Here is a 26,882-nt window from a genome sequence, read left to right as displayed (position 1 = left end):
GGAAAAACCAGTTTAATTTTCACCATAGACCTTTCACTGTCACCACAGACCTGATGTAGAACTGCACAACTAACCTTACAGTAACTATACCTTCTGTTTCATTTGATATGGCAATAGTGAATTTCACTGGCTCTGGAAATTTGACTTGGTTTCTTTCAGTACCTCTAAATACCTTTGTTATCAGGATGAGGACACAGGGTTACCAGCTTGTATTTCAGTAAAATTGCTTTTTGCAGGATCAGCACACTGATGCTCACAACAGCTGACCCATCGAGAGCAGCTGCTCTCAAATGACTACAAAGTGTGCCTCTCCAGGTCCTCTGAGCTCAGCCGTCCTTGTAGAACACCCACTCTCCACTCCTCAATAGCCCCAGAACAAGAGGTACAGTTTCACAAATTCATTTTGTCACCCCAAAAACCACTGCTCAGAGTACACTGATCCAGAAGGATCAGTACACATAGCTGGGCTCCACTCACTAGCATGAATGCATGGACCAGTACACTCTATTCCTCAACAAAGCCTACAGACATCCTGAAGGCTTTAAGAACAGAGAAGATTCTCAACATTCCTTGAATCCTACTATAACACTAGGTCTGTTGAAACCCTCCTGCTCTCCATAACCACTGTCATACAGAGGAATAGCAATATGCGAAATGAATACTTGAAAGAGTAACTCCTGAGCAAATATCTAAGGGGGATGCTGACACCCTTAATCCTCTAAAACAAAGGCTTTATTCTTCTCCACTAAACGTCCTTTTCGATTCCGCTGCCTGCTAGAATTGTTCAGCAACTTCCCATGCAACAGGAAAGCTATCCAGAATTACCTAGAAGGCGTAAGTTAGTACAGCCCATGGGACAAAGGACATGGCACATTATTGACGTTTCCAAGTCTGAATGGAATTGCCCCAGAGCTCTGTGGTAATTCACAGTGTAGGGACAAGACAGGAAGATACTTGACCAGAAAACACCTTCACCTAAGTTAGTTTAAGCACACAGACATGCACAAGCTGGCAAGCATATAAGACAGCCTGCAGATCCCATCCTCTGGGAAGGACAGAAACTCTAGGCTGAACTCCCTGGAGCAATACAAAAGAGACTTTACTACCTACTACCATCAGGATGGAAACTTAATTAGCTATTAAGCAGCAAGGTAGCAGGTCAAACCTGTGTTCTCACAGTTCTCCTCATCACTGTTGTCAGAGCAGTCATCTTCCCCATCACAACGCCAGGACAAACGGACACAGCGTCCTGACTTGCAGCGGAACTGGTCAGCTGTACACATAGATGTAGCTGAGGGTCCAAAAAAGGAACATCACATGAGCAAGAAGGATCAGAAGAGACCCAATTCCAAAGCTAACTGTCCCAAACACTCTTTTGCATCCACAGAAACTGAATGTTTCCACCAGTTCCCAGCACTCACTGCAGTTCCTCTCATCTGACTGGTCATCACAGTCAAAGTCGCCATCACACCTCCAGCCAGCATTAATGCACAAGCCACTGTTGCACATGAACTCTCCAGAGCGACAAGGCTGGTGAGATGCTGCAGAGATGATAAAACACAAAGAGAGCACACTCAGACCAGTGCAACAACCCCCACAGCTCCTCAGTATCACCCTTACCCTGCATTATTAAGGAACTTAGTCCTGAGCAGATTTCTGGAAACTGTAGTAATTCTTGTAAGCAGAAGTGCACTGACTACACAGATCTCATTACTGTTTTCACTTTCCAGAGTTAAACAAAACCCCCAATAATGAAGGAGTCGGCTTATGTGTGAACAATTAGATTGCCATCTACACTCTAAGCCCTTCTCCAGCCAAAAAAAAGTGCATTTAGGTTTGCAACTCTGATACTTGAACAAGGATATCACCCTGCGCTAACTTACAGCAGTCAGATTCATCAGACCAGTCCCCACAGTCATCATCACCATCACAGTGGTAGATGTCCAAGATGCAGCGTCCATATGCACACTGGAACTCCTCCAAGCTGCAGGTGGCAGCTGGAACATCTGAGGCTAACGAGGGAATCAAAGAGAAAATATGTGAGGTGACAAGGCACAGTCCAGTTTAGAGGCAACCTTCTCAGTCCCATAATGGATTGGCAAGTATTCATTGCTGCTTATCTCTGCATGATTTGTATTACAGAGGAACGCTGGCCTTGCTTCACTGAAAAGCAGGTTAAACTTACATATAAAGACACTCACGCAGACAATCTAGTAAATACAGTATTTTTAAAAAGTTATATAGGATAAGAGGCTATAAAGATGGAACTTTTCAAGAGCCGTTAAATTCTAGAGAAGCAAAGAGATATGAAGGAAGAATTGATGGAAAAGCCTCAAAAGGGATCCAAGAGTGTCACCTTCCATGCTATGCTTGAAACACTATGTCTTAGTGCCAAGAAAGTGTTTAAATTGTTCAATAAATTTGAAAAAAGGTAGATAGAAAAACAGAAAAATAAGGAAACCTTAGGAATAGCTCCATATTAAAGACTGAGGCATGCCAGAATGCAAGGTTAAACTAGGGAATTATTCCTTTAGAATTCCAACAAAAATAAGCACTTGTAGACCAAAGCAAACAAGCAAGCAAGCAGCAGGGTGTCCAGGCCAGCACCTGACCTTTGAGGATTTCCCCCTCCCTTTCCTCTCAAGCTCTAGCCAAAACAACCATGCTTATTCAGTAAGGAGCACTGCCAGAGAGATGACCCTGGGCAAAGCCAAACAAACTAATGGTCAAGGATTTGCCTACTGCTCTCTGTTCAACAGTACACTAAGTGGCAAGGCATGCAAAATATTTTGAGTCCCACACAACAGAATCTGACACCTCTTCTCATACTATCTGGAGAAGCACTGTATATTTCAGATATACGAGTCTCCTAACTGAGGAGCTCTGAATATAAATCTATTAAACAAAAATAAAAAGACTGAAAAGAAAGAGTAGTCTAGGATATGAACCACACCTGCCTTTCCAACCTGAAGAAATGGGCACAGCGTGAAGGTGTGAACTAAGAGCTTTAATTCAGTGAGTGTCAGTGGCTGGATATGAAAATGTGTGTTCATGTGTCCCTCAACAAAGGAGCCCGAGTGTTTCAGTCTCCTTGAGAAAATGAAGTCAGTGACTTAAATTATCATGTTGTGCGATTCAATTATAACACACAAATCCCCAAAAGAAACAAAAAGAAAAAAACCCGGACAAAAAGAGTGCAATCCCATCTTGTCCCAGATGAATGACAAACCTGACTGTAGATAAGGAAAAGATGACAACCACATGGATGAAGAAAAAAGAACAGGAGGTAGCCAAACTGAACTTCTTAGCAAGTTACTTAAAATGTCTTATAGAGACAACTGCCAGCCAGGACTGGAATAGCATTTTGGCTCAGAGAAACAGGGACACCACTTCTGGGTGCCCCTCCACTCCCACAGGAGGCAACATTGGAACATCTCTCTTCCCTTCCTGAGGGCCTATTCATGGCCTTCGGTGAAGTGACAGGCAAGGGAACGAGAAAGGCAGAGAGCAAAAGGAGAGGGAGAGAGGCTGGCTTCCTCTTAGAGTCCTTCCCTGGCTTAGCAATGTTTGCAGCCCCTGGCTTTCTGCCAACTCTCATTATCTGGAAAGATAAAAGGCAACTCCCCCATGCATCCACTCCCCCTGCCCTTCAGGAGCTGGCGGCCCTCATCCCCCTCCCAGAGCCTTTTGAAGTTTCCTGCTATCTAGAACAAATTCTGCAAAATGCCTTTGAGAGCAGGGAGGGGGAAGGGACCACTGCAAGTTCCAGAGACATGGACAGAACTCACAGACTCAGGAGAGAGGCAGTTTGGGTTAGAAAGGGACACAAACTCCTGTCTCACATGCTACAAGCCTGTGAAGGTGAAGAAGGAAACAACTGTTGTGGGTTCTCATGCCCCAACACCACCCCCCCTCCTTCGGCATCAGTCACTTGTTGAGCAACATCCTGCAAAAAGCATTTAAGTGAAAAGAGACTGGGCAGGTAGGAGGTGTCTTCAGTGTGCAGTACCTGAAGGTGCTTTCAATAAGCAGAGTACCCCTCCACTTCCAAAATTTCAGTCCAGAATCAGACAAGAGGAAAAAGAAGGGAACAGTATTCTCACCTTCCAGCTGCGCTTCAACTACTACAGTTTTATAGAGAGCTATATTCAGTAAAGCATAAACCTCCTGTTCTGACTCAAGGTCACAGCTATGGGAAGGAAGAGAAGCAGCAAGGCACAGACGAAGTATGCCTGTGAGGTAACACAAGAGAGGCACCATTCTTTTGTGCCCTCTGGGGTAGGCAGCAGAAGGTAGCATAGCTACCAGTACAGGCAGAACTAACTTGTTTTTTGATGACTACTGCAGAAAACATGCCAAAACCCAAGGCAAGAGCAGGTCCAAAGGGCTATTTCCTGCGATCACAAAGGAAAGCACTTACGGCAATTCTCTTCATCTGAGCCATCCTTGCAGTCCGTGTCCCCATCACAGAACCAGTGCTCAGCTATGCAGCTGCCATCGCTGCAACGGAACTCCTTCTCTGAGCACTTTCTCATATCTGCAGAGACAGCAATGCAGACAAAGCCTTGGCTTTCTTCAGAGTACCCAGGAAAACACCACACCACCCTCCTGAAGCTCCTAGGGCACCCACAAACAAGACTGCTCATTAAACCACACATACCCATGTCAAGCAGGGCCTGAGCAAAACCATCATTGTTCACTGACCTGACACAGAGTGCTGGATTCAACAGGAATCCAAGGGGACTTCACAATGCCATGTCAAGAAATAAAAGGTCTCAAGTCAAGGAATAAAAAGTCTCAAGTGATTTTTTTTTTGCCTGGCAAGTAAGCCACATAGCCCAAGACCCTAAGCAGCCAGCCCTTGGAATGGAATATCGGACAGGTTCAGCCCAGAAAAGCCAGCTGGGAGCCTTAGCCGTGTTCAGGGAATCCTAGGACTGTATAGGCTGGACTGTGCACAACTCCTTTTAAAGTATTGGGAGGGTAGTATTTACATTACTCACCACACTGCTCATCACTGTTGTCTCCACAGTCATTGTCACCATCACAGTGCCACAGGCTGCGAATGCAGTATCCATTCTGACATGAGAACTCATCTTCCTCACACTCCCTTGGAGCTGCAGGGACACAACAGGGATAAGGTGAAGGCAAGGCGAGAAGGTTTAGCTCGCAGAACATCAAATGTGTGACATGTTGTTACAAGTCAAGCAACATCATCCTCCAAGGACACAGTGATGCTGGAGAGCAGATTCTCCTAACAAATACCAGGAGAGCCACTGAGATTTCTTGAGTGTCTCTTTTCCACTCTGTTCACACACCAACAGCACAGTAGGCTCTAAAACTTGAGAACATAAGTTGAAGGAAGTAGCTGGAACAGAGAGATGAAGCCACCCATCTTACGCTGGTACGTATTCTAGAGCAGTCCCAAGTCAGACTCAGGATAATCCCACACAGAAAAAAGACAATCCATGCCTCTTTTTGAATGAGTTAATAGTCCCTATCATTATCTAACAAATAACTGCTGGCAGTGTTGCATTTCCACCTTCTTTTCACAACAGTGTCAAAGCTGTCTTTAAAACAAAGCACACGTTCACTGAAGAGGGAGAGAGAAAATTTGAACTTCCTCTTCTGAACACCTCAGTATTTGCAGCCTCATTCCACTCTCCTTGCCAGTTTTCTAAGGAAGCTTGACTGCAGACCAGTAAGGAAAAGAAAGGGACTGCAAATTTAGCACCCAAGGACTTCAGTCCAACAGAAACCTTCCAGTGGTTACTGCTAGTCTGAATAACTCCCCATGAATTTCTCATGCACAGAACCTTGTCTTTCTCCTTTCACTAGTCTCCAAATCATTTGATCACACCATTCTCCACTGTTGTCTTAGATTTGAGGACATTTCAACCTTTTATGAAAAACAGAAAACCAAAGAGACCCAGACCTACATATCTTTTCCTTCATGAATATATTTAAATAGACTGGAAAACTGAGCTTAGTCTTGCATTCCAGAGCATCACACAGGATGCCAACCCCTGAACTTTGCTTCCCAGTTCTTTGCCCAAAAAGGCAGGAAAAGATCAGGGATATACAGATAAGAAAGTGAACTCACTTCCATGCATGCAGTGGACATGGAATACTTTACAGTCAAGAGCTTTATTTCTACATTTCTTCAGATGGGGTTCCTCCTTCAGAGCCACTCTGAAGCACCATGCACACAACTCTGTGTAGGCAGTATCCCTACTGCACCACCCTCTCCTCAAGGAGCTCTGTTTGAAGGGACAGGATGCTGGTGACAGGCCAGCACTGCAGAAAAGTCAGACAGTGGAACCTGAGGCCACAGGAAGTCAGCCAGACAGGCAGTTCAGTAGGATTTGGCAGGGGTTAGGTGTTTCCACTAACAGGGGAGGGCATGAAGCCCAGCTCAGGGAAGTGCTTCATGGGACATTAACTAGCAAGGCTGTAGGGCATAAACGGTTCAACAGCTGGATGGAGAAACATCCCCTCCCCCAAGACAGGCAGCTGAACAGCAAGCCAGGTGCCAAGGCAGCATGGCTTACAGGTACACACCTCTGTCACAGGCAGAATACAGCTTATTACACGCCAGAGGTCCAATTCAGTGCATAGACTCTTACATTCATGTAATAAAAAGGGTCAGCTTTCCCTAGTCACAGCAGGCAGGCACTGCACCCACCCTCTTCCCTCAGACAGGTGACTTACGGCAGTCCTGCTCATCGGAGTCATCCTCACAGTCATTGTCTCCATCGCAGACCCATGACCGGCGGATACATTTCCCATTGTCACAGTGGAAGTCCAAGGGGGAGCAAGTGGGCAGCACTGAAAGAGCAAAGAAACACTTCATGGAGCTGCAGCCAGCTTCCTTCCTGAAAACAAAGTACCTTCCCTCCTGAGGGAGTGGAGCTAAATCTGTTAGAAACAGAAGACAAAATTTCAAGACATCAGGAAGAGCTGCTCCTTAGAGGGGAGTCAGGGTAGGTCTGTCCCTTGGCAGTCTCTCTTCCCCAGAGAAACACTGACTTTCCCACAATAAAGTAGCTGTCACAATTCCCTCACTGAGTTCCTTTTTCCGCTTTCATGCTTGAGCGTGCTGTCCTCCCATAACTGCACTTGTTTTATAACAAGCAAAATTAAACTATCACCATCTTTGCTGCATGCTTCCCAGGGCAGTCCATCCTGTTTCTATCACACAGCAAGTTCCTTAGACTGAGAACTATCAGAAGCAATGTTTTAACTTCACAGAGTAACATGCTACAGTGTGTTTCAGCATGGGGACTCCATCAGGTTTTTTATCTAAGAAATCTGCAAGGAGAAGCTGAGAGGCAGGAATCCACTGCTGGGGATAATTTGCTGTATCTCAGGCGTGGACAGCAGAGTCCAAACCTTGCTCGAGGTTGCCATTCAGAAAGGATGGAAGAAGGGGACAGACATGGGATGATGCTTGCCTACACAGAAGTCTGTTTGCAATGGAGTGGAACCACAAATGCACAGTGTTTGAAGAGGCCTGGAGCCACAAAGCTGGAATTCAAGGGGGAGCATCAGCCCTGTTCTTTCCCCCACAGATGAGAGGAACACTCAGCCCCGAGAAGTTCATGCTTTTAAGTGCTGCCAGCTGTGGTAGGCAAGGGGCTGCACAAGGCTATTCCTGACAGGTGTGCTCTCCAAAGAACAGCATTTGTTCTCTGATGTGACGGGGCGAGGGCTAGAAAGGCTACTGCCTGAAACCCTTTCATCCCAGCCCAGCCTGCTGACAGCAACTCCCATCTGTCACCAGGCCGGCCAGCCCTTTTCTGCTATGCTGCTACTCCCTTTCCTGCCAACATGACCCTGGAGCTGGGAGCGAGAGTGGAGGGAGGTGGGTAAAAAAGGAAGGTGAAGACAGCAGGCACACACCAAAGGAGGATGATTTAATAAGGAAAACAAATAGTCACATTTTCAGTTTTTCCAGCCTTCTCAACCCTCTGCTCCCCCTTGGCCCAGGACCTCTGCCAGTGTCCTGTTAAAGAAGCATGGATAATACATACTAAATCATTCACTGCTCTCCATAGCAAGTCCTCCAACATTTCTCACCAAGGGCCTGTTCTAAAAGAATATATATATATATATAAAAGATATAATATATCTTATATCTCTATAAGAATATATTAGGGCAGATAAATTCAGACTTTCTCTAACATCCATTTTTCTAACCACGAATTTGGATCATCCTCTCAGCTGTTCCTGTAGTGTAGAAGGCATTTCTGTATCTGAGGACATCACTGCAGATGTAATTGCTCTCAAAATTCAAAAAATTTGGCATTGGCCCTTGGGATAAGGTCCTTCCCACCATGTCCAGGCTATCCCATGCAGTTATCTATCCATCTCATATCCAGCTACTTCTAGGCCCCAGAGGGATATGAAGGAGAGGGAAGCACAAAAATCCATATTTTCCCTCTATAGGTTTGACAGCACCCTGATCTCCCGATAGCTGACCCCTTTCCTTACATCGCACTTTCTCTGGGTTGCTGCAGCAAAATGAAGGAGTTTCCACTTCTTCCTCAGGGCAGGTAGAAGTAGAAAACTCTCCACTTTCCAAACTCTCCTTCCAAATAAAGCCAAGTCATTTTTGGACTCAATCGGTCCCACAGATCAGACCTCTCTCCCCCAAGCACAACTTCCAAACAGTGCACACTGAGAAAACCTTCCCTGGCCTCAGCTGCAATTTCAGGACTAAGACCATCCTCCCAGCATATGCTTTAGCATGACTAATCACCAAAGGACTGCACAGGAGCCACCTGGAAGGGAATTTGCATGCTCACTCTCCAGGGGAGAATTCTTCAGGCTCCCAGAGGGTTAAGCCATTAGCGCTGGTTCAGAGCGGATACCATTATCCCACTGAACTGCTGCATCCCTTCATGAAGTAACAACATATAAAGAAATTCCACCCCTACAGGGAGCAATTCAGCCAATTTCATACTCCCCCTAGATATAAAAATCAAGCTTCAAGCACAAGGGAAGAGAGCAAAACACAAATTGCTATATACAAAGGAGGACCAAATTCCCCAACCCAGCAGAGAGCAAGTGTGTGCTAGCACAGACAACACTGGGGTGGGGGCAGGGTGGGATTAAATCTCCTTCTACAGGAGCTCTCCTTTAAAGGAGGAAGAAAAACCACAAACACTACTTGAGACCAAAAAATCCAAACAAATGAAAAAGGGCTGATGTCTCATAGAGCAGAGCAACTTTCAATGGGATCAGGGCAGGGACCCATATAAACTTGTAACCTGAATCTAATAATGGTCAGAAACAGAAGCTTCAGAAGAAAATGCAAGAAATTCTGGGAGCAGCTTTCACATGGGGGCAATCTCTTCCCAATCCCCCTCTTCCGAGCTCTGCCCTCCCAATCACTTCTTCCCACTAAAAGGCACGCTGCTTACACAGCAACATTTCTGTTTCCTTCTGTTTGCTCTAAGAATATCAGGCTCCAGTTCCACTGCACAGCCCTTTGCTCCAGAGTTGTTACTAATCAGCTCTCCTGTTGGCCATTTATTACTTCATATTTTGATGAGTTTTAATTCTATAGAGGTAAAGCTGGGGCCATATCACCAGCCCGCAGTGAATGTTTAGTACTGTTGTAAATATATCCAAAGTGTTTGGAAATTTGAAGTTAAGAGGAAATTCAAAAGTTAGGAGGTCACACTTAGGACACTCAAACAACCACCACTATGTCTTGTTCTGACACAATGGAGCAGCTATACAATCTGGTAAGTGTATTGCTTTTACTCATATAGTTAATTTTAAAGGCCATAGCCAGAAGATAGGTACATGCAATACAAATGAAGCAGCAAGAATTCTTTTCACTGACAGAGGTCAAACAAGACCTCTTCATCTTGCTGGAGGACAAGCTGGATTAGCATCAAGAAGACTAGAAACTGAATCCCCATATTTTCATCCCAGCTTGATATTGATGTATGACTATGGGACAGTTCTGCTTCTTTAGCCCCCTTCTCCAACCTGTCAGATGAAGGATATTTATTATTTTCTGAAACAGCTGCAAGTCCTTCATAGGCATCGCTTTCACTTATAAGAAAGCAATCATTGACTGCAGTAACATGCTTTCACCAGTACACACAGCAGGATTAGGCTGCGCCAACAGTAAACACAGTTAAGCCTCAACTCCCCTTCTCTGCTCAATTCCAGCTTGATCTCTCCGTATCAATGCAAAGAAACAATATTTTCCTAAAAGAGATGAGCAAAGGCAAGTCCCAGGATGGAGTTGAAGGCAGGCAAATGCCCAGACAGACAGGGATTAACTTGCCTCCCCAGGCAGAGCCAGAGGCAGGATGGGGAGCAAATCCAAAGATGGGGAGCCAGTGGAAGAACCAGGCTGGGCAGCAACAGCTAAAGAGAGCACATCTGTCAACTGACAGTGAGCAATACAAAAAGGCCTTTGAACTTCCAACTGTTTCCCTGAGCTCATCCCTCTGCATGGTCACACTGGACATCATCCAATGTTTCAGCAAAGCTAGGTCTATCATAAGCATGCTATTCCTCCCCCTCTCCCAACTCCTATTACACAGGACACTCTTTTATTGCCAAGCAGAAGGAGAAGGGGGAGGGCAGGCAAAAAGGGAAGTTTATAAGGTGAAACGCAGACTGAATCACGTCCCACTGTCCTTTGAACACTTTATCCCTGCTGCCTGTGGTGAGCAGGTTGCTTTGTGCCCAAGGACAGCAAGCAACTGGTGTTCAGAGTTCTGGAACGCAGAGAGGCTTGAACAATACTGGCTGCTTAATTACACAAACTCTCGTTCACGTGAAGAATGAGAAGTTAATTTTAAAAATAAATACAACCAAAATAAAAAGTCATGCTACCTACAATAGAAGAGTGCAGCCTGACCCCCCAGCTCAGTTCATACTCATGCATGTGTATAAACACATGCATACCCACAAACAGATCTATTTGCTGAGATCTGCAGCAGACAAAAAGTCCAGGGACAAAAATAAAGGAGGTTAGGCCACTCTCACGAGGAAAAAGGAAACACTGCATTTTACTAACTAACATTTTGGAAAATCTAGTTCCAGAACAACATAAAATGTTATTACACTGGCAAACTGTATTTCAGGATGTTGCCGGTCAAAAGAAAAAAAAAAAAAAGAAAAAAAAAAAAAAAAGAAAATTAAAAGACTATCAGCATCCAATCTTTCACAGTCCTTTGATCACAAGCACTCTGCCTGAGGGGGCATTGCATTAATTCTGGTGCCTTTTAAAGGAAACACACATACTCCAGGCCCAATAACATGACAGAGTTGCAGATAAGGAACTGACGTATTTTCAAGAGAATATTAAATTTAAAAGTGAAGCTTCACCTGAGCATTGCATTTGAGCTCAATACTCGTGATTAAGTGAATGGTGGACGGAAAATTATTCTTTCAAAGTTTCCATTCATTTTAATAAAAGACTTGTGAGATTTTTATCCTAACCTCTCCTTAAAAATTTTTTGTTGTGGGTCTGATGAGCAGGTTATACTGATAGTCCTGCCTGGCAAGCAAGAGACCCTCTAGAGGGCTTGAATGAGCTGTAGCTCAACAGGAACTGTGTGAATTTCTCCATGAGATGGGAACAACAGATCACTTCCAGTAATCTTTGAGGTAAAAGAAGTAAATTTTTCTTCAGCCCCTTCAAATGACGAAGTGTTGTACAACAGTGCATGGAGCTAAGCACGCAAGTCTGCATCCCAGAAAGTAATACGTTTACTTAAGTTAATTAAGTATGATACAGATCCAAAATTCAGAGCAAAAAAGCTCGTCTAGGGGGATGGTTATGGGGAGATTTGGTGTATCTCATGAGAAACAGAACTATTTATCAGTCCTCAGGCCAAGTTTACTCAGTTGTCCGTTCACCCTTGCCACAGGAAGTAAGACTCATTCACACGACGCAGGACTTCAAAGGGCGTGCAGAAGGGCAGAATGAAAACCATTCCTCTGCTTGCACACGGCTTTCGTTAGGGACAGGCCAAAGCAGCCCCTCTGGCACAAGGCAGGAAGGCAGCTGAACTGCTCTGTGCATGTGCAGCGAGGGCTTCCAAGCCAGGCACTGTCAGCAAGCCAGAGAGCTGCCAGCCAACAAAGTCTACGGAGCTGGCATGACAGCTGGCAGTTCGCTTATTGCTATTATTACTACAGGACTCTGGCTTGTAAACATGATCCAGAGCAGGAAGCAAACACGTCACAGAATAATTGGCTTCCATCACAGCAGGGCCTCAAATCTGCAAGGAGAACAGTTTCTGTCACAGGTAAGCAGAGGCAGGGCTTTCCCAAAACCAATGGAAAATACCTATGGAGTGGCAGACATCCTGAGGACACCAACACAGATGTAAAGTGTCTGTGGTGTGCAGAAACAATGACAGCTGAGGAAAAAATTTAGTGCAACCAACTCAAGAGGTGGTAATTTGTTTTATGGTGTTGTATCACAATATTAAAAACCCAAACAAAGTAAACCACCATATTTTAAGAATTTATCTCAAAACTGAAAATATCTCTCAAATGGAGTGTTTCCCATGTCTCCTCCTGTTTTTTGTAGCTGTAATTCCACTCCCTACCAAGTATCTTGTGCTCTTTTTTTTAAACCACACACTGCATTTCAAACTGTTACTGTTAAACCAAAACGACAGATAACTAACTCAAGGCTAGAGAACTGCATTAATACAGAATTTAGCAAACTCCAAACAACTACTCAAGCATATATGCAGTACTGAAGACACAGGTGCAAGACTGAATCTTAATTTATTGAAGTAATCTTGAGCTTAAACCCCAGCCTGTTTCACTCTCTTCCTTTATTAAGAGCCCAGTAGATCACTGTCTTTCCATTTTCCTCCCTTCTTCCCAACGAAGTAGACAGAACTCATTCATCTTGTTGAATTGGCTTACAGTATACATATGAGCATATGATACACTGAAGAAAAGTACACTTTAAAACGGTATGGTTGCAGCTTTATTTCTCTGGAAAGTTTGGACATTCACAGGAGGAAAAAGAAAATCCTGCAACTCTAAAACTAGCTTGCAGCAGACCAGTGGAAAGGTGGGATTCCTTGCAAACACACCTGTTCACTCTTCCAATCAGAGACATCTACTCGATTTTATAATTCCTGCCTGTAAAACTCAGAGCTGCACATCCATACAATTGCAGGAAAAGAATCTCAATAGCTTTAGCATCTCAGAAGACTCCATATAAAGTGGTTGCAGACTAAGGTTCATAAGTCAGAAAAAACAACTGGGCCCACTCCAGCATGAAGACTAGCCCCATGTTTTTTGAGGATTTTTTTTTAAGTAGGCCTTCAGTATATCTGGGGATTGCCGGATGACTTCATCAAAACAACCCAAATCTTTAGCTCAGCATTTGTATTAAAAGAAATTTAATAATTTCAGTCAATAAATAAAACCATAAATCAAGTTCAAAAGAGAGCTCAAAATTTCACTCCAGCCAGGAAACTTTACGCGTGTCACAGACAAACAGCCAGGGAAGGAACGAAAAATTAGTCAATCAACTGTTCTCATGTACTATGTACATCACTGCTACTTCATGAGAAGTTTAAATTGATTTAAAGTTCAAGTTGATGTTCCAAGGGGCTCAAGCCCCACCCCTGCTCTTGCCCTCCTGCCCTGTTTATGCTGGGCACAATCAGCAAGCAGAGAAAATGGAATGTTAACCCCACAAATGAGTACACCTTCAAAAGGCTCCTGTATGCCAAGCAGAAGGGAGAGATTTAGCAAGTAACCTGCTCTGGCAAAAGGGTTCAGTGCTACAATAACTAAGCAAGACAGGAAACAGCACAGCCAACTACCACAAACCTACAATGTAGAGCTGATGTAGTTCCTACAAGGTAAGAACAGTATCATACTTGGATTCACAGTGAGCAGCCACTTAGAACAAGACATAACAGGCTTAAAGGAGTAAGTGTTCCTTGGGGTCCCCCACTGCAGCGTAGCATGTGTGTGCTGAAGTTCATGCACTTAAGCAATGGGGCCAAGGATGCTATAGAAATGTTAACTTTTATTTTTGCTGTCTTCTTTCCACTAAATTGCACTTCAAGTACTGCTGGCAGTCAGCTGAAAAAGTTCTCTTTGTATCTATTCTACCAGGATACAATATTTAAAAAAGCAGCTCCTATTCTAGTCCTTCCCCTTGAATCACTTCACTACCCTGTATAAATGGAACTCCTTTTCTCCCCTTCCATCTTGTCAAACCTACTGTCCTTCTCTGTACACACTAGCTTTCTTCTGTCACTAAATTGCAGAGACCAACAGCACAAGTTATAGCCTGAATAATATCACAGAATAACAAAGGTTGGAAAAGACCCCAAGACCATCTAGCCCAACAGTCAACCTATCCCACCCCCAAGCCATATTCTCAAGTGCCACATCCAGACACCTCTTAGACACTTCCAGAGATCATGACTCCACCACCTCCCTGGACAACTTATTCCAATGCCTGATCACTCTTTCAGCAAAAAGTTATTTTCTAATGTCTGTACCTTGCCTGGTACAGCTTAAGGTCATTTGCTCTCATCCTTTCACTTGAGACATGGTAGAAGAGACCAACCCCCACCTCACTACAACCTCCTTTCAGGTAGTTGTAGAGGGCAATGAGGTCTCCCTAGCTTCCTTTCCTCCAGGCTAAACCCCAGTTCCCTCAGCTGCTTCTCCCAAGACACAAGGGTTTTCTAAACCCTTCACCAGCTTCATTGTGCTTCTCTGGACACACTCTGGCACCTCAGTGTCCTTCTTGTAGTGAGGAGCCCAAAATTCGACACAGCACTTAAGGTGTGGCCTCACCAGTGCTGAGTACAGGGAGACAATCACTGCTGGTCCTGCTGGCCACACTATTGCCGATACAGGCCAGGATGCCATGGGCCTTCTTGGCCACCTGGACACACACTGGATCATGTTCAGCTGCTGTTGACCAGTACTCCCAGGTCCTTTTATGCTGGGCAGCTTTCCAGCCTGTAATGCTGCCTTGGGGTTGTTGTGACCCACAGGCAGGACCTGACACTTCGCCTTGTTGAATCTCACACAATTGGTCTCAGCCCATCAACCCAGCCTTTTCCTCATCCACTAATTGGGTCATCTTGTCATAGAAGAAGACCAAGTTGGTTAAGCAGGACCTGCCTTTTGTAAAACCATATTGTCAGGGCCTGATCCCTGGCTGTTCTGCACATGCTGTATGATGGCACTAGGATGATCTGCTTCATGACCATCCCTGGTACCGAGGTCAGGCTGACAGGCCTTTAGTTCCCTGGACGATCCTTCCAACTTTTCTTGTAGATGGACATTTTATTTGCCAATCGCCATTCAGCTGGAACTTCTCTGGTTACCCAGGACTGCTGCTAAATGATTGAAAGTGGTTTGGCAATTTCTTTCACCCTCATTACTTTTAGGTGCATCCCATCTGGGCTCACAGACTTATGCTATTAGAATAGCAGGGCACTAACTATTGCCTTCTGGATTCTGGGGGCTTCACTCAGCTCTCTGTCACCAAGTTCCAGCTCAAGGAACTGGGTATCCTGAGGACAACTGGTTTTGGTGTTAAAGACTAAGGCAAAGAAGGCATTAAGTAGCTCAGCCTTTTTCTCATTTCCCTGACACTATACTACCCTCTACATTCAGCTAAGGGTGAAGACTCCTCACCCCTCCTTTTGCTGCCAATGTGTTTACAGAAATAGTTTTTTGTTGTCTTAACTGCAGTGGCCAACCTTCTTAGAAACTGTAAATTAAAAAAGGCAGAAGTCAAACCCAGTTCCCACATTCTCTGCATCACTTTATAGTCTGTCTCTTATATGTCTACCTCTATTTTATATTCTTCCTAATCTCCAGTGCCTTAGAATATCAGCAGATTGCTCACACTTCAGTACAGCTTCCTAGTGTGCATAGCTTCCATTCAAATAGACACAGGCCAGATCTCCTTAATTTGTTGTATCTCCTTAATATATTATATCTTACTGTGCAAGACCAAAAGGTTCCTCTCTTTCAGGCCACACAGAGAGAGACATGATGCATCAGTAGATGCCAAGAGAAGAGCAGAAGAAAATAGCAAGAAAATAAATGTTCTTCCTCAAAACACAAAATCTGCCTCTACTTGTAATACAACGACTTCCCAAACAAGAGGTGGCATATCCATCTTTAACAGCCCTTAGTGGATTATACATCCATGAACTTGTCAGATTGCTGTTTGAGAATGTTTGAAGTTTCAGAATCCATGTTTTGTGGCAAGGAGATTCACAGTTTAAGCATATGTTGTATGAAGCAACCTCCTGCTAGTCCCTATGGAAAATCTTATCTTTCCTGCCCCTAAGTCCTACCATGCCTGCTTAGCTTGAAATTTTTGGTGCTGGAAGTTGTTGAATTACAAAGTAAATCACATCAAGAAGCATCACTTGTCTAAACCATTACTGAGCCCACCAAAAAAAAAAAAGTTTAAACAATCCCACCACCATCCCCCAATTTCCTTGCCTACCTGCAAAAACAAACAAACAAACAAACAAACAAAAACCACAAAAAAGGAGATTTTATTCCATGCTTAGTAAAAAGCCAGGAAAATCAGCTTAGCTATTTGATACGCCTTACCTCCCCAAAACTCAAGGTCTTCCACATTGCTCACCATTTGCAAAATTTTAAGAAACAAGAATTGAGAAGGAAGGAAATTTTCAAGAAGCTGGGTTGACATCTCCCAATTTAAGGAAGAAGAGATTCTTTAAGACAATATTTAAAAGATTAGGAAAGCTCCTTTCCAAACAGTAATCAACAGCAGAAACCAGGGAAGGTCGGAGAAAGATCCAGCAGAGGAAGATAAATTTCTCTCTCATGTCCATTGACAGGAGCCTTAAATTTTCAGCTCCAGGGCAACTTTTAGGAAAGGAGTTTCATGAGACCAGGCCCTTTTTCCACTCTTCAATTCTACCATGCTCTGTGGAATCCAAAGAGATGAGGTAAAAAAGGAATTTACTTGTGTCTCCATGGAAAGAGACTCTCTGTTCATCTCTATCATGCTACACCCACTCAAAGTGACATTTCACATCAGTTCTCACCTAGCTGGGCTCAGCTACACAGATGCCAGATACACAGTATCTGCAAGGTAACGTATCAGCAAATCCCAAGACCAATGAATATTACTTCAGTTTGATTCCCTCCCTTCTCAGGGCAGCCAAGACAGAAACAAGAATGTTACTTAAGAGGGCAGACACCCTCGATAAGCCTCTTCACACTGTTTATTTTCCATTAATGTTTACAGCAAAATCATACAATTTAATTCAGAGACAGTGCTTTTGCAAGGGTGGAAAAATGAGAGCTACTTTTCTCTGTCCCTCCTCTCCCTCTAACATATTCATGTCCAACCATCATCTAAAACCAGCTGCAAAAAAAGCCAAAGTTGGGCTTTCACTGTGTTTTGTATCAGTGGACAATGGCTTTGTTAGACTCTCAGTCAGTCAAAAGCCCATCATCTACAATCAAAAACTTTTATCATACAAATGGTAGAAGGATATTCCTGTAAAACAGGGAAGCAGAGAAAAAGACACTGAATTTCCCCAAACACAAGTCAAGGATGGTATTCTTACTGCAGCCATCTTCATCACTGTGGTCTCCACAGTCATTGTCTCCATCACATTGCCACTGAGCAGGGATGCACGTGCATTCACCAAAAGCGCTGACAGCACAGGTAAAATGATTACGTCCACAGGAGCACTCAGTGCTACTTGTAACACCTGTAAAGGAAGAGAAAAAGATGTTTTGAAGAGATCCCATCTAATTTAGAGTAAACATTAAATACAAAGTGACATCAGTTTTTCTCTGTGTACACACTAGTGTGTATGAACACAGCCTTGACTGCAAAGGAAAATATTCACCCTCCTCATATGCTGAAACTGGGGATCAATTACTATGCACAGTTTCTTGGAAAGGGGCTCTTTGAAGGCAACAGTCAAGTGCAATCTCCCAATAAGAGACTTGGGGATCAGCTGAAAAATAACTCAACACCAATCACAAACATTCAAGGAATGCCAGATATCAGAAAACCCCTTTTATTTTACAAACTCTGTCTTCTCCTAGACCACAGTGCTGCTGCTGCTCTTCACTTAGTTATGACACCACAAGACAAGGGAAAACTCTCTGAAGTAGAATCCTTGCTATTTGAAGGGTCACCCCTAAACCCTAAACTTTTTAGATGCAAACCTTCTGCATGTCACTATTTTAGACATTTCAGACTCCAGTGAAAGTGGAAAAACATCTTTGATTATTTACCTGTAAACACTAAACTGTTACATTAGGCCTCACATAACTGACATTTTTAAGAGCAAAAGGATTTTCAGCTTTACAAACTGACCAAAAGAAAATGCAGTCCACATGCTAATATATAACCTGGTAAGAATATTTTTTCCAGCCTTGAAGTTAGCCTAAGGACTTCCCAGCCCTCCTTTCCAACCTTCACAACAATAACACAATCCTTGACTCTCATCCCAGTTGCATAAAATGCAACTATTTATGACATTATCCCAGACTTCCTCTTAAAAAAATCTCTGCCTTGAAAAAGAACAAGCCATAACACCCCCCCACAAAAGGAAAAGGTCACGCCTGAACTTCTGTCTGACATTATCTAGACAATCTATATAATCAATATCACCGTTAAACAAATGATTACTCTATCAATCATCAACTCCCTCAGGCTAGTCTGGTTGGATTTTTTTGCATGGTTCCTTCTTTCTGCAATTCAAACAAACCTAAAGCTCTTAGATTAAACAATAGATCATAAGGAAAGAATTACAGAGAAATACCTGCCCCAAGTGGTAATCACATACATACTGAACTATTTTCTGGCTTTTTGATTTCATTGATCTCACTTATACATCTAGTGTACCTGTAATAAACCATAAACTGTACCAATCTAAGCAAAAAGAAGAAAACAAGCCTCATAATTTCCTTATTTCTCATTCTAACTGAGAAAAGCAGTATCTGCAAAATTGATGTCATACTTCTGCAACTCTTTCAGCAATAGAATTCCCTCCAGTGGAGACATCCACTTGTGCAAGTAAAGCAAAGATTAAACTTCAGAGGGGGTGCACTTCCTTGAAAAAGGATTACATTATGTTTCTTCTCCACAAAACTAGCTGAAGAGGCTTCTACCAGCCTCAGCTGCCTACTTGCAATGCTACATTGCAGGCTGCAAGGCCTTAACTACAGACTATTTTCCAAGCTGAACTGCACCCAACAAATTGGTTGCAGGATTTCTATTCCATCTGTCATGGGTGTAAAAATTAAAACCTCTTTTTCTTTTGCTCATGTCCATTACAAGTTACCTTTGAAAGGTTTTAGTACAAAACAATACACGTCATGGTATAGACATCTGCATACAACAGAAAAGCAGCCATCATCTGGTGTAACGAGGGATAAAGGCTAAAAGAATAGGAGGTGAATAAGGAATGAAAGAGGGTAGAGTGTTCAGATCTTCAGAGGACTCACCAGGTATAACCAGGGCAACAGCTGGCTCAAAAGGACAGCAAGTGGGTGGCATCGCCAGAAGGCAAAAAGAGCAACAGACATTCCTAAGGAAAAGCAGTGTATCATCTATGCAATGTTTCAGACTAGTAGAAATAAGGGGAAGTCAGAAGAACCACAACCACCCACAAAAATCAAACAGGTTTCTTCAGACAAACACAGAAAATTCAGGACAAACCATCTTCTGCTGTCACCTACAACCTTTTAAAAAGGCAGAACTAGTTGTATATTGTAGCCAAAGCAGCTGCTGTTTAAACTACCTTTTCTAAAGCAATTTTCTACCTCATCAAAAGCACCCCAAAACACTCATCCCAGCTACTTTAAGCTCCAGTACCCCTTCCTGTTGGAAAGGTACAAGACCGCTTATCATTTAGGTTGGAAAAGATCTCTAAGGTCATTAAGTCTAACCCTTAACTGAACGCTGCCAGGTCCACCATTAAACCACATCTCTAAGTGCCACATCCACGTACCTTTTTAAATATTCTAGGAAAGGAGAATCTACCATTCCCTGGGTAGCCCATCCTCCAGTGTTGACAAACCTGTTGGTGAAGAAATTTTCCCTAATATCCAATCTAAATCTCCTCTGATACAATTTGAGGCCATTTCTGCTCATCCTGTCACTTTGTACCTGGGAGAAAAGACACCTACCTCCCTACAACCTCCTTTCAGACAGTTGTGGAGAGTGATAGTGTCTCCCTGAGCCTCCTTTTTTCCAGGCTAAACAACCCTAGCTCCTTCATTCCCTCCTCTGAAGACTTGTTCTTTAATCCTTTCACCAGCTTCTCTGGCCTTCCCCATGAGCAGCATGGCAGTACAGCTCTGAAACAGTAAAGAAAGAATTGTGCAGCTGTCCCAGTCTGCAAACTGAAACTTAATCTGCTGTATTGTCAAACACATAGTTGTCTTCAAAGTTGCTACTAATATTAGGTTATATATAAGAACACACATATTAAATCTGTTCTTCTCACCTCATTAAGGTTGCTATGTTCCATCAGCTCTGCTTTGTGATTTTACCATGCTACTGAAACTGTTGGAAGCTGAAGGACACGTTATGACCTAGATACCAACACTCTCATATGCACTAGCTGGTGTCTGTAGTGCTATTATGTAAGCATACTTTGCTTAACTATTTTGAATCACAACCTTTGCAGATCTAATGGTTTGTGATTTGTGACCTTTAGGGGAACTAACCTTCTAGTCACTATAAATCATGTTCTATCTACCCTGGTTTTGCACTTGCCAAGTAATGCACATGATTGTTGGGAAAACACATTGATTTTAACCTATGAACAGTTTCAGAAGCAATCCTGGATGGCTAGTCTTTCCCAGAAAAAAGAACAAGGTGAATAAAAGCTGGCACACCTGAAGGCAGCAGGAATTTTCTCAATGATTCCAGTGTGGATAGTATTTCACCTCTGGTGTCTCGTGATTATTTCCCAGTGCTCAGAGCTCCAGTGACACTACCCTGTAACTGTATCTGTAACAGCAGAGGGTCAGGAAGGATAAAGATGAGAAGCATGTTTTTTCCAGCTCCAAGAGGAAGTGATGCACTTGCTGTGAGAAGCCTTAGCAGATCTACCCTCTTACCTCAAACTCTCACTAAACACTGGGAGGGTGAGGCAGAAGGCTGACCAAACACACATATAAAGCTCCAGTGTCATCTTTCAATCCCAGTTAGTCAGCGGGCCAAGAACAGGAAGGAAATCAGCTCTTGCTGTTCAGGTAACTGGACCAACAATCAAAGGGGCATATCTAATTGCACTTCTACACATTATTCTGGAGCAGCAACAACAAGAGGCACCTCTGGGCTTAGTAATCACAAATATTTTTCCTGAAACTTTATATCACATTGCAGGCTTGGACATTTTACTAACTCCGGATTCAAAAATCTTTTCACTTATGCAGGAGGTAAAACCCTGACATACTTTAGCAATGCAATACATATAAAATGATACAAAAAAGTTAAACAGATATTGCCACATGCTGAGCTGATATCACTCATTTTTCACGGCCTCTCCTGATCCCTCATGTGACCACGACAAAAACTTCCTACTCTCACTTGCCCTTGGGTATAAACAACCAAAAAATCATCTTCACTGTCTGTATTTTGGTTCCCTCCAGATGCATAGCAGCAGGATCCAGTAACCAAACAGTTTTCTAGCTGTGTATACAAACAACCTCCAGATTTTAAAAACAGGAAGTCAGTGTAAACACAGGCCTCATACTTAACATCTGCCATCACCTTAAATTTAGCATGCTATGCTCAGTTACTTCAGATTCCTTCCATATATCCTCCACATCTTCATATTTATCTCATAAATGAAATGTCTCCTCAGGAAGGGCGCATTGCCCCCACCCCTCTTAAAACAATAGTTAGGATCTATGCGGTTTTATGTCTAAAGTTGGCAAAGCAGTTAAGCCATTTCTGGCTGAAACGCAGAAATGAAGAAGTCAATTATCATCCTGTTATTTCTTTTCTGCCCCCCTCCCCCTTTTTTTTTTGTGAGGGGAGAGCGAGGGCAAGGCTGCTTAAACAGTAGGTTGTTACTCTGCTTCCCTCACCTCCCAGTAACTCTTCATCAGGCCAAACAATACAGCCCCCTAAAGCAAAACCTAACATACAACGCTCCATTCTGCTGATAAGGTCACTTGCAACCCTCAGAGCTATTACAGAGCAGCCCTTTATTTGCCATGGATTCATAAAAACATTGACATTACAAAGAAAACTTAAGTACACAGAATAATTACCAAACTGGGCTATGTAGCTGTTACTTTGATAGAAACAGCTTTCTGGTGGAGAGTGAAAACACTGTTTTGTTTAAGTCCTAATGGCATGCTTTATTCCAAAAACAAAGACTCTAACCCATTCCCTCTTCAGTAGAAATTATTTTGGCAGCTCTTAATACTATTTTGCAGCAATTCAACCTCTGACATACTGTTGCTTCAACATGGAATCATGCAACAGCCCAGTTTGGAGGGGACCTCAAAAGATCACCTGGGTCCAACCTTCTGTAGAAAATGGAGCCAGGATGAGATCACCCAGCACCCTGTACAGTTGCATCTTGAGAACGTCCTGTGATGGGGTCTCTATCATGTCTGTGGGGAGGTAGTGGGTAGGTAGCATGATTGTTCTCACTGTAAAAAGCACCTTTTGCTGAGATGAATAAATTTCTGCCAGTCTCTGGTAGCACCCTAGAACGATCAGAATTTTGTCATATTCACATATGGACAAAGTTTCCTCAATGAACAACAAAAGATCCCGGCTTCAATGGTCAATGCCATGCTGCCTTTCCAAATTTTCTTTTATCCAGGTATCAAGAACCAGCTACGTAAAAGAGACTCCCACTCCACACTACCCTGTTGATTGTATCTTTTCCCTTTGATCCTAACACAGAACCTCTTACTGTTCTTTTTAAAATCAGCAGGAGGAAGTTCACAGCCATCAGTTTGTTTGCACCACCCTCCAAATCTTCATGTACCTGTAACGGGATAGCACAGCTAAAACCATGCCTAAGTATCCCTTAAGTGTTTCTATGCTTCAAGGAAAACAGCACCAATAGCTTTAGAAAAGCCAGAACTACAAACAAATTTGGCATTATTTCCAGTTGCAAACTGTTCAGCTCAGAATCAGAAGCCTCTGGAATAACAATCAATTATTCTCTTGGTCCAGCACTGAGTAACATGTGGATCTGGGTTTCTTTCCCTCCATGGACAGGCACCTAATACTGGCCTACAGAAGACCTTCAATGGAAGGCAGAGATCTTTCTGCAAACCTCATTATTACAAGAGACAGAACAAAAAAGATGACAATGCCATCCTTCTACCATAGAAAAATGATGGGAGGACAGAAGGTATAAGTGGATATTGAACGAGTGTGAAAATACAGGACACATTTGACATGTAGAGTGACAAAGAGGGAAAAAGAAATCCAGGACTGTGTAAATGAAATGGAATATAGTTAATGGAATTAAAGGCAAAAGGAGAGAACTAAAGCCCTAATAGTGATGGGCATAAGGCTGTAGGGTTTGTCCACAGAGAAAGCATGAAAGAGTATCCCCAGATGCATTTTCGAGGAAATCTAGAATAAGCACCAGAATATTTTGCCCTGGCTTCAACAGATGCACTGAATTTCTTCCTTCTGTATTTTAAGAACTCACGAGCATCTGATTGTTTACTTGGGGTTAGAATTAGTGAATTCTGTAGCATAGCCTTTAATAGCCTTCGTAACACCTTGCCCACCTGTTGCTAGAAGATCTGTGCCAGATAACAATTATCCCACTTTCTCACTTCCTGGCCAGGCTCACTTTTGCATTCCCATCACATACACACCTTGATGAGGGCAGATGTTGAATATGTCACATAGTCTTGAGCACAGTTCAGATGATACACTTTCCCTCTTTATCGAGCACTTCCCTGAATTCCTACAGCAGAGAAGCTTGGCTTTATTTGCTTGCCTGTCTTGAGGGAAAATGAAAATTTTGGATTCCTCTCTTACCCAAAAAGCAGTTTCCACTGAAGGAAAAAGTACAGTTAATCCAGCTTTAGAAGAGGGATTTGCTGACCATTGTTTAAACTCAGAGCTCTGCTGGCAGACACAGCAAAGGCAACATTACAGCACAACAGGCTGATGTCAGAAGGGGCACCATTCACTGATAAATGCCAACAGTTTTCACTTCTTTTCTATTCCCATTACAGAGGCATTTGAAACAGTTCTGATCAGGTACCCACATGGTCTTTGAGTTGTTGAAGCCTGCCTAGACTAAAGTTAACATCACTAGGAAGAGCAATCCAAAAGTTTTTAAAGCTTTAAACAGAATTGTTACAGTTTTGTTTGAGGAAGTATGCGACAGCGGTAAGGTTAAGGAAAAAAAAAAAAAGACATAACCCTCAACAAAACCACATGAACAAGAGAAGAGATTGAAGATGTTACCGCTTTTCGGTAATGGAATATGGTGCCTACTTTGGCGGTCTCCAAGTGAGAATGAAAGTTTCCTAGCCCTAGAAGTTCCCCTTTCAATTCGAAAAAGCAGGGATACCTCAATCCCAAACCAGCCTGTTCTCAGTTAAACATGTGACTGAACAAAGTGCTATCAAGAGGTGCGTTATCAAGCACAATCACCTCAGTTACCATATTAAACTGCACAACTACACACCTCAGACCTCAAAAATGTTACACTTACTGTGAGCAAAAGGAATAGAAAGTATAAGGAAGAGAAATTCCACAGGGCATTCTGTGATTCTTAATCTGCTAATTAGGACTTAAAGAAAATAAGGGGTGCAACAAACTGCAAACTGACTGAGTGTTGGTGCAATGGTTGTATGACTGATTTAGAGTAAGACTGGAACAGAAGCTATATTTTCAGAAACACTGCATGGGGAGAGAAATAGGAGGCCTTTAAAAACATGCTTGAGTCTCTGGATCCCAGTTCTGATCCCAGAGAATTAAAGACCAGCAATTCCACTGAAAACCTCTACTTGCACCCAGGAAATAGGAAAGCATTTACAGAAAGAACTACTGGAAAAAAATACTGAAGAAGCACTTGATTTGAACATAAAAAGACTCAAGGATTAAGAAGCAATTGTTACAGTTCCTTCTCCCAAAACTTTAAAGTCATAAATTAACACCTTGCAATTATTGATGTGACTATAACTGAGGTCCCTAGATGCTTGTCCTTATTCTATCTACAACTTCTACAGAACTTGACAAAATTACTTCTTCCCTTCTTCAAGTGGGTATGCTACTATTATGCCACCACAATGTACTGAGGCTTAATGTTTAATCTGTTTCTACATATAACAGAGTCTTTGAACAGAAGGTGCATAATTATTGCCATGAAAATCTTATTCAAATTGGCTGGGTTACCAGCAAACACAGATCAAAAAAGTCAGCTGAAGGACCGTAAACAAAAGATAATGAGAAATGGCAGCAAGTCAAGCTGCAGGGGGTAGACATAGCTAGTAGGTATTATAGGGATCAGCATTAGATCCAGTCCCATTAAATAACTTCATTAATGATCTGGAAGAAAGAATAAGTATCAAGCAAAAGGAGCCTGCAAATGATACCAAAATAGGAAATATTCTGCTCCAAACACAACAGAGGAAAAAGAAACAATATAGAACGGACCTTAGAAGATTAGAATTATGGGCAGGAAATTAAGATTCAATCTTTTAAAAAGTATTTTTTCAACTAGTGCATCTGGTGGAAATTAATTTGAAACAGATTGAACAAATTAATAGAAAAGGCTGGGATGCAGCAATGCCTGGAAAAATCAAGGAGCAATAATAAACACTAGCTATTGGTTTCTGCTATGACACAATATGGCAGCCAAAAAAACCCCAACAACTTTAAGCTAATTATGCATAAATGTCATATCATGGAGGAAGAAACTTTTCCCCCATTTGCAGAAGTGGAGTGTAAGATTAAGGTCCATACTGAGGCTTGACCAGAGAAATTAAGCAACATATTCTACCCACAGTAACAAAACGTTACTCAAAAGTGTGTTATTGGCACACAGTTCCCTCAAGACTCCAAAAAGATTCCGTTCGAAGCCTGAACCAACACAGTGTATTTTTATTCCCTACTGACTATTTAGTTCCTGAAATCAGACAAAAGGCAACAACTACTGGTTCTATGAGGATTTTTCCTGAATAGGAAATATATTACCCTTGGCAACTTCTTAGTTGCCTATGGAAGTAGCTCACGGTGGACAACACATGAAGTCTCAGAGTATAGAAACAGGAACTACTAAAGCACGTTAAACACATCAAAAGCTCAGCCTTAAGTTCGCCCAAAAGTAGGCATGAAGCATCAGGTAAATGACAACTATTTCAAATGGACTGAGAAATTTTAACAGGCGAGGTTAGACAGGAGAAAACTGTATGTGAGTGACCACATCTGCAATGTTGTCTCCATTTCTCAGCTCCTCAGCACAAGAGAGACATGGAGTTCTTGGAGAAGGTCCAGTGGAGGGTTATGAAGATGACTAAGGGGATGAAGAATCTCTTATGAGCAAAGGCTGAGGTAGTTGGGCCTGTTCAGCTTTGAGAAGAGACAACTGAGAGGAGACCTCGTCAATGTCCATCAGTATCTGAAGGGAGGGTGTCAGAGGATGGATGCACAGTAAGTTCCACTCAAGTATAAGAACTTCCTTGCTGTGCAGCTGACCAAGCACTGGAACAAGTTGCCCAGAGAGGTTGTGGAGTCTCCCTCACAGGAGATAGTCAAAAACCATCTAGGTGCAATCCAGTGCCATGTCCTTTAGGATAACCTTACTTGAACAGGGGGTTGGACCAGAATACCTACTGCAGTCCCTTCCAATCCGACCCATTCTGTGACTTTTCCCCCCAGC

General features: G+C 42.8%; 1 protein-coding gene across 3 annotated transcripts in view; it reads right to left on the bottom strand.

Moving 5' to 3' along the window:
• Positions 1-26,882, bottom strand: part of LRP4 (LDL receptor related protein 4) — an 82,492-nt gene that overhangs the window by 23,914 nt on the left and 31,696 nt on the right. For all 3 annotated transcript variants that reach the window (XM_066187982.1, XM_066187983.1, XM_066187984.1), the window contains exons 2-8: positions 17,601-17,747; positions 6,712-6,828; positions 5,004-5,117; positions 4,421-4,537; positions 1,884-2,012; positions 1,422-1,541; positions 1,166-1,291 (exon numbers count right to left, since the gene is read on the bottom strand). In XM_066187982.1, the coding sequence (XP_066044079.1) occupies positions 1,166-1,291; positions 1,422-1,541; positions 1,884-2,012; positions 4,421-4,537; positions 5,004-5,117; positions 6,712-6,828; positions 17,601-17,747 (870 nt within the window). The remainder of the gene's footprint in view (positions 1-1,165; positions 1,292-1,421; positions 1,542-1,883; positions 2,013-4,420; positions 4,538-5,003; positions 5,118-6,711; positions 6,829-17,600; positions 17,748-26,882) is intronic.

Source organism: Chamaea fasciata, unplaced genomic scaffold, assembly GCF_029207755.1.
Source record: "Chamaea fasciata isolate MVZ Bird 193981 ecotype frontalis unplaced genomic scaffold, bChaFas1.0.hap1 SCAF_7, whole genome shotgun sequence".
Classification (NCBI taxonomy): Eukaryota; Metazoa; Chordata; class Aves; order Passeriformes; family Sylviidae; genus Chamaea; species Chamaea fasciata.
This window is presented reverse-complemented; position numbering and strand designations above follow the sequence as displayed.